Source organism: Equus przewalskii, chromosome 28 (assembly GCF_037783145.1).
Source record: "Equus przewalskii isolate Varuska chromosome 28, EquPr2, whole genome shotgun sequence".
Taxonomy (NCBI): domain Eukaryota; kingdom Metazoa; phylum Chordata; class Mammalia; order Perissodactyla; family Equidae; genus Equus; species Equus przewalskii.
Window position 1 is genome coordinate 2343995 of NC_091858.1, and position 22672 is coordinate 2366666.

General features: G+C 44.2%; 1 protein-coding gene across 4 annotated transcripts; it reads left to right on the forward strand.

Annotated features, from left to right (window-relative positions):
- Nucleotides 1–8526: 8526 nt before the first annotated feature.
- CHRNA6 (cholinergic receptor nicotinic alpha 6 subunit) lies at nucleotides 8527–22529 on the forward strand. Of its 4 annotated transcripts, XM_008507104.2 has the most exons (7): nucleotides 8527–8774; nucleotides 9160–9410; nucleotides 11083–11222; nucleotides 17761–17805; nucleotides 18588–18697; nucleotides 18800–19775; nucleotides 21400–22529. In XM_008507104.2, exons 2-7 carry the CDS (start codon nucleotides 9332–9334, stop codon nucleotides 21529–21531), a joined length of 1482 nt encoding a protein of 493 aa, XP_008505326.2. In that variant the 5' UTR covers nucleotides 8527–8774; nucleotides 9160–9331; the 3' UTR covers nucleotides 21532–22529. The 4 variants fall into 4 exon arrangements, with proteins under 4 accessions (XP_008505326.2, XP_008505325.2, XP_070454254.1 ...); XM_008507103.2 differs by lacking the exon at nucleotides 8527–8774 and having other exon boundaries at nucleotides 8961–9410; XM_070598153.1 differs by lacking the exons at nucleotides 8527–8774; nucleotides 9160–9410 and adding an exon at nucleotides 9883–10027.
- The last annotated feature ends 143 nt before the right edge of the window (nucleotides 22530–22672 follow it).

Below are 22672 nucleotides of genomic sequence, written 5' to 3' on the forward strand. Positions count from 1 at the left end.
TATTATCTGCGTACGTTGCATATTTAATTTTATGATAGATATGCAATATGTATCAAGTTTATTTTTGAAAAACTCTTCTTTTTAACCTATCAAATCAAAATGCCACCACAGATGAAAAACAGAGCTGAGTTCATGGCTTCCTGGGCAAGAGAAAACTACGTCACTCAAGCAAAACAAAACTCAAAACAGATGAGATCAGGAGTCCCCTTGCGCGGGAACTGAGATGGCTAAATATAGGACGCGGACGAGGACGCACCCAAACAAGGCTAGGTTCTGAGTTCAGGCTCCGGTTGACTCGCCAGGCAGATCGTACATTCTTCTGTTCTTTTGGTCGTCACAACAGTGAGCAGCTCTCAGCGAACTCTGGGATGGGTAGCTCAAGGCTCCGGGGGCCTCTGCGTCACCCAGCAGGCAAAGTGATATGTGCACGCTTAGAGGCTTCGTGAAATTTTTCTTTAACAAATTCAAATAGGTGAAGATACTTTTAAAAAAATACAAAGTTTACATTATAGATCCAAACATCTGTTGCATCCATCAGTCCATAATGATTACATTAAACTTACTTTCCTCTCGGTACTAAACACAGGCATCCAAACAGCCTGTTAAACCTGTGTTAGCAAGTTTGGAATTGCAGTCCTATGACAGAAAAAATATTTCTCCTTGGCAAGAGATAATGTTCCTACAAATATGAGCGCTAACTTCTTCCTTACGAGAATTTGGAGGGAGCTCATTTTTCCACGTTGAAAATATCCATATATGAATTACTTAATCAAGTGAGACTTCTCAAAATTAGCCAATTTTTCCAGAGAAAAACCACCTCTGCATGTTTTCAAAGCTTTGAAACTAAAATTTGAAACTACATGAAGTGATAAGTAGTCCTACAATCTGAAGGGAACTTTCATGTGTCCTCAAAAGACTTATTTTAAATATTTTCTCAAAAAATGTTCTAACTTTTCCTTGATTTAATAAATGTCTGAAGAAAGGGTTTGAATTAAGTGATAAAATTAAGGTGGCTGCTCTAAGACACAAAAAGGGTGGAAGCCTGATCAAGGATACACTAGTGCTCAATTGATTTCACTGTGTGTGTGCGTGTGCACGCGTGTGCACACACACGCGTGCATGTGTGTGTGTTTAGCTTTTCTGGGTAGCTGGTATTACCAAGTTGATAGAAAATGTGCTCCTGTGGTTTTTGGAACATTCTTGGTGGGCTTCCTCTCTTGGATCACCCTGATTGGCCAGGGGATCCTTGAGAATACTTAAGCACAATTATAAAACACTGTTAACGTAACTCACTTTGTTTAAATCTTGGATGGTCTATTTCTAAATGTGACTCTTGGCAGCTCTGTTACATGACTGACTCACATAACTAATTATTAGCGCGTCTCCAGTATCAGTCTCTCTCCAGGTAAAGTCTGGAGATAGGGAGTGGAATTTATAATAATAATGCTCCAAATCTTCAAATATTACGCTAATTTTTAAATTGAAACACCAGCCATATTAGGCTACCACCACATATTTGCTCATGTCACTGTCTTTTATTGAGTACAACTAAGAGCTGCACAGGGCCTGAGGGTCATCGGGTCCTGTCACCTCATTTTAAGGAAGAAACGGCCGCCCGGAGAGGTAGGCGACTTACTCAGTGACTGCCAGCGAAGGGGACGGCGGCGGCACTGCTCCCACGACCCCGCCCCTGGGCGCGTCCAGCACATGCTCTGACAGCTTGTTCAGGCAACAGCACGCTGCCTTCTCCACGAGTTCGGTTTCCTCGCTCTCCCTGTCTGACTCGATTTCCCCGTCAGGGTACAGGCTGGGCAGGGGCCCCCTCCCGCCGTCTCGGCCCGCGGCGGCCTGGCGCTGGGGACACCGCGCCCGCGGAGGAGCGGGCAGCCGGGGCCGGGGGGCCGGCGGGGCAGCGTTGCGGGGGCTCCCGGCCCGGGGGTGACGGGTCATCAGGCCTTACGAGTAATGCGATCTCGGTTATATTCGAACCTGAACCGCATGAGTTCTGTCTGTTACCAGCTTTACCTCCTGCCCCTTAGAAAATAGAAGGCTGTACAAAAAAAGGACAAAATTTTGTCTTTGCGACAACGTGAATGGACCTTGAGGATATTATGCTAAGCGAGAAATAAGACAGAGAAAGACAAATGCCATCTGAGTTTACTCATATGTGGAAGGTACACAAACGGAGATGGGAGAGCAGATTGGTGGCTCCCAGAAGGGGAAGCGGGGCAGGGGTGGGCGAAAGGGGTGGAGGGGCACATAGACATGGGACGGTTGGCAACTAGACTTAGTGGTGAGCCACCTAATCAATACAGAAGTGGAAACATAAAGATGTACACGTGAAATTTATATAATATTATAAACCACAGTGACTTCAATAAAAAAAATAGAAGGCCGAGATATTTTAAGATCTGCAAGAAAGGAAAGTTTGGGGCATCATCTTGGAATTGATTTTTAATTTTGTGGACAATGTTCTGTATGGTATAGATGCTTTGTTACTTGTTAAGACTTTTCTGGGTCCTAACAGGTCAAATTTTGTAAATGTTCCATGGGTGCTCGAAAAAATAAACGTGTATTTTCTATAACTATATTTCAGTATCTGTTACTGTGCCCAGAACACAGTAGAACTTAGTAAATACTGATGTTGAATTAGCTTTTTTATAAGCAACACGGTGCCTGGATAGCAACTTTAGAATATCTCTAACGTCTTTGTTTCGTGACATACAAATTGAAGGGGACGCATGTGTCCCAGAAACGTCTGCCTCTATAGCATCACAGAAGCCGCTATGGTGACGCAGGGAAATCTGGGACTCCCCGGAGGAGCTCCTCAGGTGTGCAGTGCTGACCACCTGCATCAGGGGCAACTCGGGAGCTTTCTAAAAATGCCGTTGCCAGGTCCCACCCCAGACCTACTAGTCAGCATTTCTGAGGATGAGGCCTGGAATTCAATCGTTTAAGACTGCCTCCCACCCTTGATTCTGATGCACACTAAAATTTGAAAACGACTGATCAGGAACCATCATTTAAGTAACTTTTCAGATTTCCTTCTTTGAAAAAACAAGAAATCTGTGTCGTTTTATGTAAAAGCTGTCAGGCTTTCTGGCCTCCCCACTAGCCCCGAAGTCTGTTGTGTGCGTCGGAATGCTGCTGTCTGGAAGAGGAAAGTCAGCGTGCGTTACCCCATAGAACTTCAGTAGCTGCCATTGTACACAATTTCTAACCAAATCTTCACTGCAATCCTGTGAGATGCTGCAGTGGGTTGAGTAACGGCCCCCGCAAAGGTATGTCCGTGTCCTAACCCCTGGTGCCTGTGAACGTGGCCTTCTTTGAAAAGAGTTCTTTACAGATATAGTTAAGTTAGTGATCTTGAGATGACTTCACCCTGATTGCCCAGTAGACCTAAATTGAATGAGCATCTTCCTTGTAAGAGACAAAAGAGGAGAATGCACAGGCAGAGAGAAGAGGGCCGTGCGACGACAGAGGCAGAGGTTGGGGAGATGCTGCCACAAGCCAAGGAACGCCGGGAGCCGCCAGCAGCTGGCAGAGGCCAGGGAAGATTGTCCTGTGGAACTTCAGAGGGAGTGTGGCCCTCCTGACCCCTTGACTTTGGACTTCCAGCCGTGAGAACTGTGAGAGAGCAGCTTTCTGTGGTATTGAGACACCAGGTTGTGGTAATGTGTTACAGCAGACGTAGGAAACTCATGCCAACTGGCACTGTTATTCCCAATTTCCAGCTGTAGGGCTGGGTCTCCCGTAGTGGAACGAATTTTCTTACAGTAATGGCTATGTTCTTGGACAAGGGGAACCTTGAAGTAACTTTTTGTTTTAGGGGATTTATGATTTAAGCACATTTCCTTCTGCCTCGGTGGGCCCGGCGATAATTGCTGCCCATTTAGTGAAGCGAAAGGGCTGGAGAGAAGCTGCGGAATTCCCAAAGGTCTGCATAGCAATCGTTCCGGCTGGAAGAGCACAGCCCAGCCTGCCCTTCACTGGTGCCGAGCCTGGTGATGTTCATGGCACAGCCGGCAGCAGAGTCCCAAAGATGTGAACCTGGCTGCCATCCCACCCTCCCAGAGTCGCAGCTTGCCTGCTGTCAGCCTGTGCCTCAAGCAGGGCAATCTCCGGAGCTTCACTGCTGTCTGGCATTATGTCCACCGTTTCAACTTCCTTTCCACGTTAGCTTTGGCCTCCTCAGCTCACACGAGGGATCCATGGTGAATGATAATGAAGTTAGTGCTAACCATGGCCCATTTCAATAACAACCCTCTAAAAATATATTGAACTCATAAAGTATTCATGCATCTAAAAGCACTTGAGTATAGCTTAAAGGTTAAAGCCTTTGCTTTAGATTCCGACAGACCTAGCCTGGAATACTAACTCAGCCATTTGTCAGCTCTGATGGCCCTCCGGCAAGTTCCTGACCCTGCCTGAGTGTCAGCATCCTCACTTACAACACTGAGTCTCACTTCATGGGGTCGCTGTGAGGATTAAGAGACTGGAAGGGGTTGGGCGTGGTGGCTGGCACGTAGGAAGTGCTGAGAGGTAGCTATCTGATTCTTCCATGTCTGAACATTTCAACAGTTTCGACTTTGTTTTACTGCTTTTCCCCACCCCAGGTTCTCAGTCTTTCCCTGTTTCTTAAAATTTAGGTGGACAAAATGTGGGTATTATAGAGTTAATTTGAGCCTCTCTTATGAGCTATTTATCAAATGTTTCTTTGTGGTCTAAAATTATCATTTGGTTTGACTGCTTAGCCTGCTGCTGTTTTATTTTTCCTGCGTGGGAAATGTCAAGTGGGGCGGACGTGAAGTACCGCTCGTGAGGGTTGTCGAGCACGTGAGAGTTAACGACGGTGGTTTTTTAAAAAAACAAAACCAAGCATATGGGATGAGTAAATTATTGATGATGTTTTTGCTGTGGTGGATTTATAAATAATACATGTTTAAAAGGTTATTTCCTTTACATTTCTTTAGGGACAACTAAAGAGTCTTCTCATTTTGAGTTTAAAGAGAACTGACAGTTGGAGAAAGGGCAACAAAATGTTCATTCGTGCAGTTTCTGTGCCAAAAACCCCTCAAACTTCAAACAAGAACGTAACCAACTTTATATAACCAGAGCAAATAATTTCCTTTATTTTTAGATCAGAATGAGGCCATGGCTTTAATTTAACAACTAAGGGGGAAAAGCTTAAAATAATAATAACAAAAGTTTTATATTAAACAGTATAACTTTTTTTTCTCAGAAAACCTCCAAATGGAAGTCAGCTTCTACAGATAAAACAAAAAAGGAACCCAGCAAGGAGTCTCTGGAGCCCGTCGATTTCCCGACATCAGCTCTTTGGAATATGTTATTTTAAAAAGGGATGATGTAGAGTGACTGGGGCCAGATACGGGGAAAAACTATGAAACCTGCTACGAGTACTCTGCACGGGTCTGGGCCCCCCGGGAGTTATATGTCACATTTCGTTTGATGTCCGTATGGGCGTGGGGAGAGGCACAGGGTCCATGGTTTTCATCGGATTTGTGGCCTTGAAGAAAGCTAAGACCCACTGCTTCTTCCTTTCTCGTTTTGGAACTGGCTAAGAGGATTGAGTGGGTAGGGGTGAAGTGAAGGAGGGTAGGGAGGACCAGAGCTCTTCCGACGCTGACTGACTGCTCACCGCCCTTCAAGCTCCCCACCTCGGTAAACCACAGGCAGCGCTGTAAACTTGCATCTGGCTCAACAAAAACTGATTACTATTGTGGAACAGTATCCAACAACATCAGGGAAAGACATAGTGTTTTTAGTTCTCTCATTTCTTTATTACATTTTTTATGAAAGTGTGCTTGTTTTTTTCTGTGTATCTTTGGTTTTTAACTTCTATCTTGTAATTTTCAAAAAGGGTTTGAAGCAGAATATAAACCCATAATTCAAATACAAAACTCCGGCATTTTTCTGATGTTGAAGAGATAGTTAAAATGTTTTCTTTGAGTGGGAGAACATATTTTCTTCACAAAAGTTTAAAATATATTCTTTCGATAAGTTCAGACCCGCAAGTTACTTAATCGCTTTCCCTATCTGTAGTGGTAAGAGACCAAGGAAACATTGGGCAGGGAGAGATTAAATGGTTGATGTTCCTGAGTTTAACCCCATTTTTCTAATGAGGAGAGGGCTGAGGAGCGTAAGGAACTTCCCAACGTCCCCCAGGTGAGCGTCAGCGTGAGAATCCAAATCCAGGTCTGTCTGACTCCGAAGTCCACATTCTTTCCTCTGCATTCGTCGTCTCTGGTGAGGCTCCTCTGTGACTCCACGAATGAAGTCCGCCAGTCCTCCCACTCTGCGCCTTCACACCCAGGGACAGAGTTAGGTGGTCCCGGAAGAAAGCAGGCAGACTTTGGGCCCATTCCAGAGGTTCCTTCCTCTAGGGTGGTTCTTTTTGCTGACTGGTGGGGGCTACAGAGAAGGGCTGTTGGATATAGGATAAAACAAAGACAGGAAACAACAGTTTTCCTGAAAGACTGCAATCCGTATCTGTTAGAAAGTATGAAGAACAGGGCTGGCCTGGTGGCGTAGTGGTCAAGTTTGCATGCTCTGCTTCAGCTGCCTGGGGCTCGTGGGTTCAGATCCTGGGTGCAGACCTACACACTGCTCATCAAGCCATGCTGTGGCAGCATCCCCCACAAAAAATAGAGGAAGATTGGCATGGATGTTAGCTCAGGGCCAATCTTACTCACTGAAAAAAGAAAAGAAAAGAAAGTATGAAGAACAAATCAGTGAAAGCCTGAACACTAGAGACGGTTGAGGGTGGTGTTGGTGCTTTGGACAATAGCCAACTTGATTTGAGTTTTACTCTAAAAACTAGTGAGACATGGCCCCATTTTGGGTGTGAGGTGGCATTTTATCCATCATGGCAAAGTGTTATCCAGACTCTTTATCACCTGAGGCTCTCTCCAAACTCCACAGGACACTTCAGCAAAGGACGGAAGCCCACCTGCAAGGGGAGAACATGAATAACATCTTAAGATGGCGGGTCTGAAGCACCCAGCCCACTGCCTGGTCTAAGAGTGGTGCTAAGGAAGTGGTAGTTCCTCTTGCTGCCTTGAGAGATGGGAGGCTAACAGAGTTTTGAGGGAAGTTGCTAGTCTGAACTCTGTACATTCGCAAAGTGGACTATACTTGTGATGATATCATAGAATGTTTGGAGGGAAAGGCCCTGAGAGATCATCTTTGGGTATAATTCTTCTTCTTTTATTTTTCCAGCTTTATGGAGGGGTAATTGACCAAAAAAAATTGCATATATTTAAGGTGTACAATGTGAAGATTTGATATAAGTATACAGCGTGAACCGATTACCACAATCAAACTAATTAATACATCCATCACCTGACTTAGCTACAATTAAGTATTAAGAATACTTGAGATCTATTCTCTTAGCAAATTTCAAGTATCAAATAACTATAGTCACCATGCTGTACATTAGACCACCAGACCCTATTCATCTTATCACTGAAAGTTTGCATGCTTTGAACAACATCTCGCTTCCCTCATCCCCCACGCCCTGGCAACCACCATTCTACTCCCTGCTTCTATGAGTTCAACTTTTTTAGATTCCACACATAAGTGAGATCACACAGTATTTGTCTTTCTGTGTCTGGTTTATTTCACTTAGCATAATTAGCATGTAACAATATTCCGTTGTATATATATATATGCCACAACTTCTTTATCCCTTCACCCATTGATGGACGATGAGGTTGTTTCCACGTCTTGGCTGTTGTAAATAGTGCTGCAAGGAACATGGGAGTGCAGCTATCTCTTCGCAATACTGATTTTATTTTCTTTAGACATATTCCCAGAAGTAGGATAGCTGGATCATATGGTAGTTCTATTTTTAATTCTTTTGAGGAGCTTCCATACTGTTTTCCATAGTGGCTGCATCAATTTACATTCCCACCAACAGTGCACAAGAATTCCCTTTTCTCCACATCCTCACCTACACTTGTTATCTCTCGTCTTTTTTTTTTCTGCTTTATCTCCCCAACGCCCCCCGCCCCTGCCCCCCGTACATAGTTGTATATCTTAGTTGCAGGTCCTTCCAGTTGTGGGATGTGGGACGCTGCCTCAACGTGGCCTGACAAGCGGTGCCATGTCCGCGCCCAGGATCCGAACCCTGGGCCGCCGCAGCGGAGCAAGCAAACTTAACCACTCGGCCACGAAGCCGGCCCCTCGTCTTTTTGATAATGGACATCTTAATAGATGTGAGGTGATATCTCATTGTTGTTTGATTTGCATTTCCCTGATGATTTGTGGCGTTGAACCCCTTTTCATATACCTCCTGGCCATTTGTATGTCTTCTTTAGAAAAAGGTCTATTCAGGTTCTTTGTCCATTTTTAAATTGGACTCATTAGTTTTTTGCTGTTGCGTTTTATGAGTTCCTTATGTAGTTTGGATATCAGCCTTTTATCAGATACGTGGTTTGCAAATATTTTCTCCCATTCTGTGGGTTGCCTTTTCATTTTGTTGTGGGTCTAACTCCTCTTTAACCCACACCAAAATCTGACCAGAAGGCCTAATTCATCAGAATCCTATTGATACTAAATTTGTCGAGGAAAGAAGAAAATTGTGAGAAAACCAGTTGGTGACAAGGATGTTTAAATAAACATGGAACTGTCCAGGTGGCAGCCTGTGTTCAGCGCTTACTCCTCTCATCTCAGACCTCGAGTCTAGTCCTGGGTGGTGGTCACTGAACTCAGAAAGATGAGGCACCAGCAGCCCTGGAGTCAGAGAAAACCAGGTGAGTTCTGTTCTCTGTAAGCCACATACTAGGACAGGAACAGGGGCTCATAGTTTGGAAAGTTTTCCAATAACAAGCCTTGCTTAAGCAGAGAATTCACTGAATCAGAATACACTGTTTGGGACCCGGTGCACACTTTCCCTGCCGTTGGAGCTCAGTAAATGTGTGCTTGTTCCCCGCAGGACTGTGCTTGCGCCCGCGCTGTAGAAAGGCCCACCGAGTCACAGTGGTGTTCTCCGTCCCCTCGGTCCTGTCTGCTGAGCACTGCCTCCCTGCTTTTCTTCACAGCTCTTGCACGAAAAGACATCTAGGGTGACAGGAAATGTGATGACTCAGCCGACAGGAGATTGTGCCCTTTTTATTTGCCTTTTTCTGTTGGCCTCAGGCTCTGATACGGGGACACCGGGTTACGGTCGTGAATGTTTTTATCACGGAAGACACGCACGGATTACCCTGGGCCTCTGATGACTGAAAGGTCGGATGCGTGTGGCTGTCTGATAGCTCTTTGTTTTCCACAATCTTTCGACTAGAAAAGGAAATCGAGGTGTGTTTCCATCATGCTGACCAGCAGGGGCCAGGGGTCCCTTCGCTTCGGTTTGTGTCTCTGGTTGTGTATACTGATACCTTTCTTTAAAGGTAGGTTTTATGTCTGCTTGATCTCATATTCTCGAGCTACGTGTATTTACTCTCCTTTTCTGGTTGGTCTTGACTGCACAGAGATGCAATATTCTGTGGCTGAACACATAGAGTGTCTGCACAGGAATTACTGCTGTTACAATTGCTAATTAAGCTATTTATTGATTGATTAGGCTTCACACGTAAGATGAGATTTTTGGGGGTGTAATGGGGAGGACAGTGAAATGTTGTAAATGATATTTTATTTTCCCAATCAAAATACGGCAGTAATAATAATGATGCAGTTTTCTATCCATCTCTGCTATGGATGTAGTCAATATATTTACTTGTATTTAATATTTTCTCTAAACTGTGATTTATTTGTGAGCTGAAACTATTACTCCGTCTATGACCCCCTCGTTTTGTACTCACCTTTGTCCTGGGAAACGTATCATGTTACTGTGCTGAAGTGTGTCCTAAGACTGAGATCGTTCATTGTAAAAGTTAAGAGACTTAGCCACGGACAGCTGCGGCTCTGCTGAGCCACACCGTGCCCCTGGGCGCCGGCTGCGGGGGACCCAGCGGCGGTTCGGCTAAAACGTCTCCAAGGGAAAAAGTGTCTCAAAGAGAGAAAATGGGTAATGGGGAGGATTTTTTTAAATTGTCTCTTCTATGCAGAAATATTTCTATCAGTCTTAATTCTGATATTAAGAATGGTGTAAAATTGTTCTTTCCTGGTAGAATCTGTATTTCAGTGTTTCCAACTGCATTCATCAAACAACTCTTTTTATTTAGTAATATAAGAGCCATCCTTTCATTAATTTTGCCTAACAAGCTTTTCAATCCCTTTAAATTTTTTCTTTCAGGGTATAAATCTCTTTAGGAAATTTGTAGAATAATATTTCAGGTGTCAAATTTGAATGCTATAAGGGAAAATATAGAGGGCGTGAAGGAAATGAATTATGCTGAATGAGGGCGAGTAACCTGCTTTCAATGCATTCTTACAAAATACAAAGATATGCATTAAACTATTGTCTAAACTTTAATAACAGAAAATGCTATTGTATAAGAACCAATTTTGAATTCTTTAAAAAGCATTTTAAGTAAATTTGCCTTAAAAACCTTGCACTCTCACTAATCTCCAAAATAATTGAATTTCAAAGTTGATTTTGAAAGGAGTACGCCTTGTTAATTAAGACCTTAGTGGGATTCCTAGTAATTCCAGTTTCGTGGTGAAGGTTTCCCAGCTAAACGCCTGCTGGTGGCGGAGACAGAGTCAGCTGGCGCAGCGTTTGAGGGGCAGCCTTTGCTGGGGTTACGGGATCAGTAAGACTGTGAGTGCTGTTCAGTGACCTAAGCAGACGGCCGAGCCTCGGGTCTCCCGGGTGTTTGCGGGGCCTCAGACTTTTAAGAGTGCTCTTATGAACAGTATTTTATTAGTTATCTCGCCAGGCCTGAGATGTAGGCGTTACTTTTCTGTCTCTGTTGCAAAGATGACTAGCAAGCCTCCGATAGAGGAGCTGAAACGGGCACCAGGGGACGTGCGTGGGAAGGCCCTGTGCAGGAGCCAGGGCGCCCAAGGGGTTTGGATGCCCCACTGCCTGCATTGCCCGGTGGTGGAAGCTGCCGGAACCTCCCGACCTGCCAGTGCCCTCTCTGCCTCTCTAACTCTTCCCTCTGTTTGCCCACGCAGGCTGCGCAGGCTGTGCTTCTGAGGAGAGACTCTTTCACAAACTGTTTGCTCATTATAACCAGTTCATCAGGCCTGTGGAAAATGTTTCTGACCCTGTCACGGTGTATTTTGAAGTGGCCATCACACAGCTAGCTGACGTGGTAAGTGCCACGAGCTCCCCGCTGCTCCTCAAGGAGCCCCAACTCTGAGGGTCAGAGCCATGCCCGAACATTGTCCCCGCTGGTGCACACGGTATATAAGGGGATTTAAAAAGTACGAACAAACGAAAATCTACATGAGTGCTGGCCCTTCAGAGCCATCCATTCTCCCCACCGATGCTGTAATTGTTCACATTAAGGCAGAGTTTTTCTGGAAGAGCCAGGTTATGAAACAGAGAGGTGATGGGGAAGTTGTAGGGAGAATACAAAAGAAGGTGACTTCCGTGTGCACCTATTATGCACCAGACACTGCCTACACTCAGTGGCCGTCACCTGCATTTTGCACCCAAGGAGACGAAAGATTAGTAAACGTTCCCGAGGTCATACAATTATCGGATGGTAGACCCAAGGTTTAGATCAGGCCTGCTCCATTCCAGAGCTCGTGCTCTTTTTACGACAGAAAAAGAGTTGCTCTAAGTCTTGTACATTCTGTCAGAAAGAAAAAATTCACTTTCTATCATATAGGGTTCCATCCAGGCCTGAAAAAACATGAGAATTCGGAGCTCTTATTTTAATTAATTGCTACCGTGTTCAAGGGCAAGCAGGACTAGAGTCCTTTCTTTTGAATAATCTTCACGCCCTAGTTGCTAGGGGAGGAGGTAGTGGGACCTGGTACACTAACTTCGAGCAGGGCTCTGAGCTCCAAGGCCTAGGAGGGGGCAGGGCTGGCCTGAGCTGCAGGACTGGGACCAAATTCCAGCAACAGGCAGGCTCAGGAGGAAAGAGAAGTCTGAAGCGTCTCCAGAGGCCGGGGTGAGAGCGTTCCTGAGACAGCAGTGCACAGACGGAGGGAGCCCTTACCAGGTCAGTCCCGGCCCGTGGACGGGGAGCGAGCCCTCCCTTCTCCTAGACTTTGCCGGAAAACAATGGGGCTCTCTAGGTGTACTCGGGGAAAGACTTTAACCGCAGATGTGAAGTCAGGGCCCACCTTTCTCCAGCCCATGCTTCCCGGTGGACCAGGCTGACCCTGGCCTGGTCCTCTAGCTTCTGGCCCAGGCTGGAAGTGTGTAGACACTGATACAGATTGGTTCAAATAAAAAAAGCCAGATGTTTTCTCTCACCTAGATAGGCCCACTCATTCCTTTAATAAATATTTCTTTTGTGTCTATTCTGACCACCTCTCCCTCACCCGCTAAATAGCTTAGTACTGGTTACTGGTTTCCTACTGGGCTGGAAGCCGTACTTGCTATGGATTGGGTTGTTATGAACGGAAGACTGAGCTGTTTCCTCTAAAGTACATGAAGGTCATGTCACTGTACAATGTCACTTCAAGTCCCTGGTTGATTTGCCCTTTCAGACGTTGTTCTGTAGCTGGTGTGTGGGGGACTGCTGAATACAGATTTTGACATCGCATTTGGCTGTTATCAAGCAATAAAAAAAATAGCACAGCTTAAATAAGACGAGTTTCTTTCTTATGTAACAGAAATCTAAAGGTTAACAGTCTAGGAGGTTAACACCAGGTGGCTTCATGATATTAGCAGTTGCACCACCATGTTCAGTTGCCCAGGTTATGCACTGCATCACTCCAGGAGATGTCAATCACATGGTCTGTGATGCTGAAAGCATAAGGCATACGTGGTGACAGTGACCAAGGTTCCTTCTATCTTTCTATTTCACCATCTTTAGCATGTGGTTTCTTCTCTTGGTGTTGCCTCATGGTCCAAGATAACTGCTGATTTTCACTCACCATATGCACATTCTTGGCAAGATGTACGAGGAAGGGAGAAAGGGGCACATAGCAGACACCTGTGACTTCCTTAAGGCTATTCTCAGAACTCCCACTGAGAGCTTCTGCTTCCCCTCTCACTGATGACCTCTAGCTGCAAGGGAGACTTGGGAAATGTAGTTTTTTAAATCAAAATTTTATTTATTGAAATAATTGTAGATTCACATGCAGTTGTAAGAAATAATAGAGAGATTTGGACGCTCCGCCCAGTTTCCCCAATCACAGCCACGAACCCGCCTTCCATTTCTAAAATTTTGTCATTTTAAGAAAGTTATATATAATGGAATCATACCGTGTGTAACCTTGTGGGATTGGCTTTTTCACTCAGCATAATTCCCTAGAGATTCATCAAAGTGGGTTGTATCAGTAGTTGATTTCTTCTTTTGGTGAGTAGTATTTCACAGCGTTTATACCAGGGTTTGTTTAACCATTCGTTGTCTCAAAAACATTTGGGCTGATTCCAGTTTGGGTCCGTTACAAGTAAAGCTGCTGTGAACGTTTCTGAACAGGTGTTTGTGTGAACATGCGTCTGTTTCTCTCCGTAAAAACTGAGGGATGCAATTGCTGGGTCATATAGTAGTTGCACATTTAGTTAAGAAACTGCCAAAACGCTTTCCGGAGTGTCTGTACCCTTGTTCATGCCCAATCCCAATGTACAAGTGATCCAGTTTATCCACATCTTTGCCAGTATTTGGGTTGTCACTATTTTTTCTTTACCATTCTAAGAAGTATGTAATGATATCCCATTGTGGTTTTAATTTGCATTGCCCTCGTGACCAATGATATAGAGCATCTTTTCATGAGCTCATCTGCCATCTGCATATTCTCTTCAGTGACATGTTCGTGTCCTTTTGCCCATTTTTGAATTGGATTGTTTGATTTCTTTTTTTTACTGTTGAGTGTTGAGAATTCTTTCTATATTCTAGATACTAGTGCTTTGCCAGATATATGATTGGCAAATATTTTATCCCAGTTTGTAGCTTATCTTTTCATCCCTTTCACATGGGCTTTCACATGAAGCTTTTAATTTTGATGAAGTCCAATTTATCCATTTTTCTTTTGTATGTTTTGCTCTTGGTGTCAAGTCGAAGAATTCTTTGCTTTATCCCAGATCCTGGAGATTTTCTATTCTTTTCTAAAAGTTTTACTATGTTTTACATTTAAGCCTATGATCCATTTTGAGTTAATTTTTGTCTAAGATGTGACATGGGTCCTTTTTTTCTCTTTTTTTGGTCTATGGGTGTCCAGTTGTTCCAGTACCATTTAGTGAAAAGGCCATCCTTTTTCCATTGAATTAGTTTTGCACTTATATGAAAAATCAGTTGCGAACATTTGTGTGGCTCTGTTTCTGGGTCTTCTATTCTGTTTCATTGATCTAGGTGACTGCCCCTCCACCCATACCACACACACTTGATCGTTGTAGCTGGAGAGTAAGTCTTAATGTTGGCTAGAGGGATTCCTACCACTTTACTCTTCTTTGTTAAGATTCTCTTAGCTATTCTGGGGCCCATGCCTTAGAATAGCTGCATATGTCCACAAAAGACTTTGCTAGGATTTTGATAAGAATTGCATAAATCTATAGATTTTACAACAATGAGTCTTCATGCTCATCTTTACTATGTTGGGTCTTTTAATCCATGAATGTGGAATATTTCTTATTTATTTAGCTCTTCTTTCTTCAGCATTTTGTAGTTTTTGGAGTATAGATCCTGTACATGTGTTGTTATGTGTATACATAAGTATTTTGTTTTATTTGGGGCAGTTGAAATTGGTATTATGTTTTTCATTTTGGTTCCTCCATGCTCATTGTTAGTCTACAGAAATATAATTAATTTTTGCATGTTGATCTTGTATCCTGAGATCTGGCTGAACTCACTTATCAGTTTCAGTATTTTTATAGATTCCATGAATTTTCTATGTAGGCAACCATGTCATATGCAAATAGAGGTAGTTTTATTTCTTTCTTTCCGGTCTGTGCCTTTTTTCACTTTTCTTGTCTCATTGCAGCGGCTAGAACTTCCAGCACTGTGTTGAGTGAGAGCGGTGAGAGAGGACATCCTTGCCTTGTTCCCCATCTTAAGGAAAGATCTTCAGTCTTTCACCAATTCATATAATGTTAGCTGTAGGTGTTTTGTAAATACTCTTATCAAGTTGAGAAAGTTCGCCTTTGTTCTTAGTTTTCAGAGGGCTTTTAATCATGAATTGATGTTGAATTTTGTCAAATGCTTTTTCTGCATCAATTGATACAATCACATGATTTTTCTTTTCGGCTTGTTGATGGGGTAAATTACATTGATTGGTTTTGAATGTTGAACCAGGCTTGCATCTCACTTGGTCATGGTGTATAACTTTTTATGTGTTGTTAGATTCAGTTGGCTAATATTTTGTTGATGATTTTTGCATCTAAGTTCATGAGAAATATTGATTTGTAATTTTCTCCCTTTTTTTTGCTGTCTTTTTCTGAATTTTGTGTCAGAATAATACTAGCTTCATAAAAAGCATTGGGAGTTGTTCATTCTTCTTCTATTTTTTGGAGTAGATTGTGTAAAATTGATATTAATTCTTCTTTAGAATTAATTAGAAGAATTAATTAATTAGAATGAATTAATTAGAATTAATTTGGTAGAATTCTCTAGGGAAACTTACTGGGCCTGGAGATTTCTTTTCCAGGAGATTTTTAATTATAAATTCAATTTTTTTTGACAGCTATAGGCTATTCAGATTGTTTATTTCATCTTCTTTGAATTTGGCTAGTTGGTGTTTATTGAGGAATTCGTTCATTTCTTTTAAGTTATCAAATGTATGATAAAGTTAAAGTTGTTCATAGTACTATAGGATAATGGTCCCAGGAACGTGGAGTGGTATTGTGGTTCTCTGGCTTCCTCCAGCTGGGCTGTCTGATGGCAGTGCCCATAGCCATTGGTGTGGTCTGCAATTGGATGGAGAACAGGACTTGCCAGACCAGGTCCTGATCCATAAATGTGGCTGACACCTCTGAGGGTGTACACACCACATGGAGCCTCACCAGCCTGTGGAAGTGTGAGCAGGGAGACAGGGATGTCGTCAGGACAATATTGCAACTGATTTTAAATCTCTGAACAGAATGTGGTAATTCACAGTGTACATTGGCCCTCTGAACACAGTATGCTGGTGTACAGAGAGGAAGTGATCTTTGGAAGATGCTTACTACAATTGCCTCCAAGACCTTTCTGGACCACAGAGCTAGTCCATTTCTGACTGACAGCCAATGGATTTACTGACATGACCTCTGCTGGAATCTGCAGGTCACAAGGTGACCCTCTCATGAGCAGAAGGCACTGACTTTACGTTTGGGTATTTGTAAAGCCATGGACTGCTTGGCCAATGGACAAGTATAGTCCATTTCTTTGCTTTCCTTGACCAATAGGAAACTATGAATATAACTCCTTTTGTCGACGTTTTAAAACCCTGGGGCTTACCATGACTCGACACAAACTCATCTGAAGGAGGAAGCTTGGTAAGGTCTCCAGTTAGAGCTCTCCGGGGGGAGTGGAGACCTGCAGCGTGCCTCAGTGAACCAGAGCCGGCTGGGGTCCGAGCCCTGGCCACAGCTCCAGTTGAGCCCATTTACTCTGGAGGGGGCTCGAATCTTGGGAAGTAAGGTCGGCAAGTTCTGGGAACCCACTGCTGGCCACTGGGTAGCCATCAAGAGCCCCCTGTTGTGCTGTAGGGCTGCTGAAGGCTCTGGATGTGTCTTTAGTAGCTTTCCCACTGAGAGCTGGCAGCTGCTTAGCAACACACTGTATCTGGAATGTCAGCCTGGAATGCTTTTCTGCCAGATAGCCCTGTGACTCTCGTCAGGTCCTTTAGATACCTGCTGAAACTGCCTCCTCAGAGAAGCCTTTTTTGCTCTTCCTGTCAAATAGATGTGTGTGTGTGTGTGTGCCTGTGAGCATGGATATGTGCATGTGTGTGCATGTGTTTCTGCACATACACAGACCACCCCATCCCTCTTTATTTTTCTTCGTAGGACTTATCACTATCTTATCTTATATTATATTATATATCTATTATTGATTTTCTGTCTCTCCAACTAACAACTAAGACACATGAAGGCAGGGATGTTTCCATCCTGTTTATTACTGTAGTCCCAGCGTTTACAGAGCACATAGTAGGTACTCAATGTAATGAATGATTGAAGCATCAACAATGGCTTGAGGGGTTGGGGGGTGTGTTGTAGGGAGTGGTGTGTTCCAGCTGGAAAACTCCACGGTGAGCTGAGGCTGACATCTCCAGGGGCAGCTGGACTCAGGATCCAGATCCTAGAGAGTACCGAGGTATAGTCGAGGAAGAAAGTGTTCAGGGAGTGGGGAAGGAGATGCAAAAACAGTGAACCAGGGTCGGACTTATCACCATCTGGAAGATTTCCTCTCCCTCCTTCCCGCTTTCTCTTCTCTCTCTTCTTTCCTTTCATGGAATCAGAAATCTTTATGGGCTGTGGTGATCGGAAAGGCTTCACACAAGAGCTGAGGGTTAAATCAAATTTGAAAGACAGTCTTAAAGGCATATTTCCTTTCAAAGTCAACAGAGTTGGGACCAGCTGTGGAAATATCGTATTTCTGGTTGCTTTTTACAAGTTACATTTGCAGTCTTCTTTGTTTTCCTCCATTATCATGAATAACTCAGATTTGGCTCTTTTTAATTGTAATTCTTGCTCTAAGATCCATCTTATTGGCAAGTACATTTGAGACTAAAAATATTATTTCTTCTTCCCAGGATGAAGTAAACCAGATCATGGAAACCAATCTGTGGCTACGTCACGTAGGTGTCTACCCCGTGTGTCCTGCTCTTGGACCTGCATTACCTGTGTGTCAGCTCCAACAATGTCTAAAGTCTAGCGTTCCCTCTTTCATCTCCAGCTTATGGTAGAGCACAAAAGATGCTGTATCTCCAACGCCTAAAGTTCAGTCTGTAACAGCTGGCTTGATGCAAGCTTCACCAGTGCAGAAACCTAGTGGCAAGTTCTCTGGGACACAGAGACTCTGTCCTTTCTGATTTCTCTTCTCAAGTCTCCTATTTTTGTCTATACCTTGAGCTCCAGAGTCAGACGCCCACTCTTTGATCCTGCTGCACCAGGCCTAGGGATGTCAGCAGCTGAGCACGAGAGCGTGTGGGTTAGGTTCCCACCAGCTGCTTTTATCACTTATACCATCTCGTTCTTACTGTCTTAATCATTTACACAGATTTTGTAATGAACTCATCATGGTACACTTGAATTATCTTTTTAATATTAGAAATGGGTTGCTACTCCAGAATATAGTCCATGGAACATGGAAATGGAGCCTATAACCTTGGTCAGCTAATTAATGATCAATAGATAATTATCTAATATCTATTGGATAATTTATATTTGCCAAAATCAGTTCGGCTACCTAGCCCCCTATTCCCCATGGATTTAATCTCGCAACTTTTGATAGAAATCAATGTACTCTTCAAATTAGAGCCTTTTTTTAAAAAAAAAAAAACTACTGAACCAACATAGAATTAACGTTAGAAGAAAGTTATTAAGAAATTTTTTTTAAACTGACTTCTATTTTCTTTAGATCTGGAATGATTATAAATTGCGCTGGGATCCAATGGAATATGATGGCATCGAGACTCTTCGCGTCCCTGCAGATAAGATCTGGAAGCCTGACATTGTTCTCTACAACAAGTATGGGCGTCTGACAGCAGTAGTGTCTTTCCAAAGTTGCCTGTGATACCTGCTGACCCATAGCAAAGGCAGGTCGCTAATGCTGTCTGATTTTCTTTGCAGTGCTGTTGGCGACTTCCAAATTGAAGGCAAGACAAAAGCTCTTCTCACGTATGATGGCATGATAACCTGGACTCCGCCAGCCATTTTTAAGAGTTCCTGTCCTATGGATATCACATTTTTCCCTTTTGATCATCAAAATTGTTCCCTGAAATTTGGTTCCTGGACATATGACAAAGCTGAAATTGATCTTCTAATCATTGGATCTAAAGTGGATATGAATGATTTTTGGGAAAACAGTGAATGGGAAATTGTTGATGCTTCTGGCTACAAGCATGACATAAAGTACAACTGTTGTGAAGAAATATACACAGACATAACCTATTCTTTCTATATTCGAAGATTGCCAATGTTTTACACCACTAATCTGATCATCCCTTGTCTCTTTATTTCCTTTCTAACCGTGTTGGTCTTTTACCTGCCTTCTGACTGTGGTGAAAAAGTGACACTTTGCATTTCAGTTCTGCTTTCTCTGACTGTGTTTTTGCTAGTAATCACAGAAACCATCCCGTCCACGTCTCTCGTGATCCCACTGGTGGGCGAGTACCTACTGTTCACCATGATCTTTGTCACCCTGTCCATCGTGGTGACTGTGTTTGTGTTGAACATACACTATCGCACCCCGACAACACACACCATGCCCAAATGGGTGAAGACGGTTTTCCTCCGGCTCTTACCCCAGATCCTGATGATGGGGAGGCCTCTGGACAAGATGAGGGAGGCAAGTTCTGAGAAAAAGCGCAAAGGCCTTTCCAGTAGGCCTGCCAAAGTCAAGTTGGATCATTGCAGACAGCCCAAACGTCTGAAAGAATCCTGCCACTGCCATAGATCAGGTGAGCTTGCCACCAGGAGAAGGTTAAGTCATCAGCCTTTACAGTGGACGACCGGAAGTTCAGAGCACTCGCCTGAGGTCGAAGACGTGATTGACAGTGTTCGATTCATAGCAGAAAACATGAAGAACCAAAATGAAGCGAAGGAGGTAACTGCCCCCCTCCTGCCGCCCCCAGCTGCAGGCCTCCAGGCCCCTTCCGGGCGTGGCGGGTCCTAGGGTGGGTTCTCTTCACAGGAGCTCAGGGGCGTTGCTCTAAGGTCCAGCTCTGTTGTTGCACAGTTATGAGCGGACTGACTAGGGCGGGGGTGGTAAGATGTGGTCCCAGAGCAAATCTCCACCTCCAGAAATGTTAACTCACGTGGAAATTGCTTAAGATCATCACTCAGGGCAACCTTGGTGAGTGAAACCTGAAGGCCCTGAACAAGAAACAGCCGTGGGCAGAAAGGTGGAAAGGGGAAAGCCGCCCCAGAGGGGCTGGAGCAACGGCTGCAGAGCAGCGTGCTATCTGAGAGTGGTGGAGGGAGGCGCGGGTGAGCCTGCCCGGCTCCGGTCCCACTTGTTCTGCTTGACAGGGATTAGGTGCTGACTGAAGGAGCCTTAGGGGTATTTTTAGCATCAACATGTTCTGCTCCTGCTGCCCAGAGTTTAACTATAGCACATGGGCCTCCCCTGTCCTCTAGGAGAGTTCAGGAAAATCGTTTCGGGGCCGGCCTGTGGCTGAGCGGTTAAGTTCAAGCATTCTGCTTCAGCGGCCCAGGTTCAGATCCTGGGCGCGGACCTAGCACTGCTCGTCAGACCTTGCTGTGGTGGCATCCCACATAGAAGACCTAGAACTAGCATGTACAACTAGGTACTGGGACTTTGGGGAGGAAATAAAAAAGAGGAAGGTTGGGAACAGATGTTAGCTCAGGGCCACTCTTCCTCACCAAAAAAAAAAAAGATTAAAAAAATCATGTCAATTTTCCATACCATAAGGATGACCAGCTGAGGGCATCTGAAAACCCATGCCAGGTGTCCTAGTTTGACCTCATACTGCAGCTGCCGGCGTTCAGATCTCCTAGTGAAGGATGTTGAAGACCTGAAGTCCGCCCTGTTCGTGCAGGGGAAGATACCGTGACTGCATGTCACACAGGCAGGGGCTGGGGGCTGTGTCACAGGATGAGTGAGCCCAGAACTCGCCTTCATGGCGACACCTTCATAAAATCCAGGGCAGAGTTGCTGTTGACTCCATCACTGCCAGATAGGGGTCTCAAGACGCAGCTTGAGACTTCGGCAGAAGGTTGGAGGTCAGGAACTAGAAGGAGGTGAGACACGCAGTGACCTCTCCACGGCCAGCGTGACTTGGGGTCTGGAGGACTGCCTACTCCTGATGAGGCATTCCTTCATCATACCTCACCCCACGCCCCCGCCTCAAACCCGTTTCCCAGGCTTGCCGAGAGGTCAGAACACAATGACAATGACAAGAGTGGAGCTCTCTGAGCACCTATTCCTTGGGAGTCGGGGAAGTCCTTTGTGACCCAAGGAATCCCGCTTGCTCTGTCGGCAGCTGCCCGAGGCCCTAAGGGGCGCGTGCATCCCCCCTCCTCAGACAAAACAGGACTTCTTCCGTGTTCTGTATAGGAGACACGGGTTAACCCGAATGCTACCAATGTTTGCTTTGAAAATTGCCAGGGAGATCTTCTTTGAAAAGGAAGCAGCTTATTTATGAAACAGCATATTTCCTATGCTTTTGGCTTTTAAAAGTTGCTTTAACTTTTTATTTTCCTTTCAGGTGGAAGACGACTGGAAATACGTGGCCATGGTGGTGGACAGAGTATTTCTTTGGCTATTTATCATTGTCTGTGTGTTTGGAACTGCAGGGCTGTTTCTACAGCCACTACTGGGGAGCACAGGAAAATCTTAAGGCTGTATTTTCCTCTTATCTTCAGAAAGTACAGATGCTTTATTTGTTCTCTGTTCCTACCACAAGGGAAGGGACATAAAGCTTTCCCGTAGATGACTAGATGAAAAAAGAGGACATTATTGCAAATTAGGAGTCCAAATGCCCTCTTATGTAGCAGAGAGGGGCACTTGAAGACGCGTTAACACTGGCGCCCAGAGCTGGCAGCACTCACAGGCTTCTCTTGTCTGTACATGATGGGAAAGACCCACCATAGAGCAAATCCTGTACGGCATCAACCCATGCTAGAAGGACGTTCTGTCGTACCTCCAGTTCATGCTGCTTGTCAGCACAATGACACACGCCAGACGTGAAACTCTGGAGCCTGGACCTCGCTGACATTTGCGACACTTGTGAACTAGCATTACGTGCTTGCTTTCTCGCGCATGTCTCTGTGATGTAGCTCACACACTTCTACATTATTTGATACGTTAATAGGCAAAAAGCGGGTGGTCTGAGTCTATCCCAGCGGGCTGTGTTTAATTAGCATTCATATCGCATGAAACTTGAGTGGGAACCCAGCACGATGCTAGGCATCCCAAGTGTAACAGAAATAGGTTCTGTCCCCAAGCACTTGCGGCTTTTTAGGAAATGTCATAAACACAAAGATCTCCAAGATTAGGTGTCATGTGGGGAACATAATTAGAGCAATCAAAATAGCGGAATGATGTGGTAGGGCCGGGCAACCGGAAGCACCTTTGTTATGGGTCAAAAAGGTATCTTTTCTATAACACTTTCTATTTGTTCATTGTAGCTGAGACTGAAAATAAAATTATTTCTTCTTTAAGACATCGTGATCTTGCACCTTTTGGAGCAATTCCTTTTCTGAGAGGGAGAACCTTAGGAATCTATTTTATTCCACTCTAATTTATTATCCTCTTATTTGTTGTATAAATATTAACATAATTTTAAAGACGTATTTTAAAGCAGAAAAAATAAATCTAGCCTAACAAAGGAACTGATTTCCTCTCTGCCTTTTGCGTTCTAGTTCTTGTCTATGTGCACACATAATTTTACACTTCCATTTTACCTTTCAATTTTGCATTTTGCTGTTTTCTCAAAACATTATGTCAGCAACATTTCTGCGTGATGTTACATAGTCTTG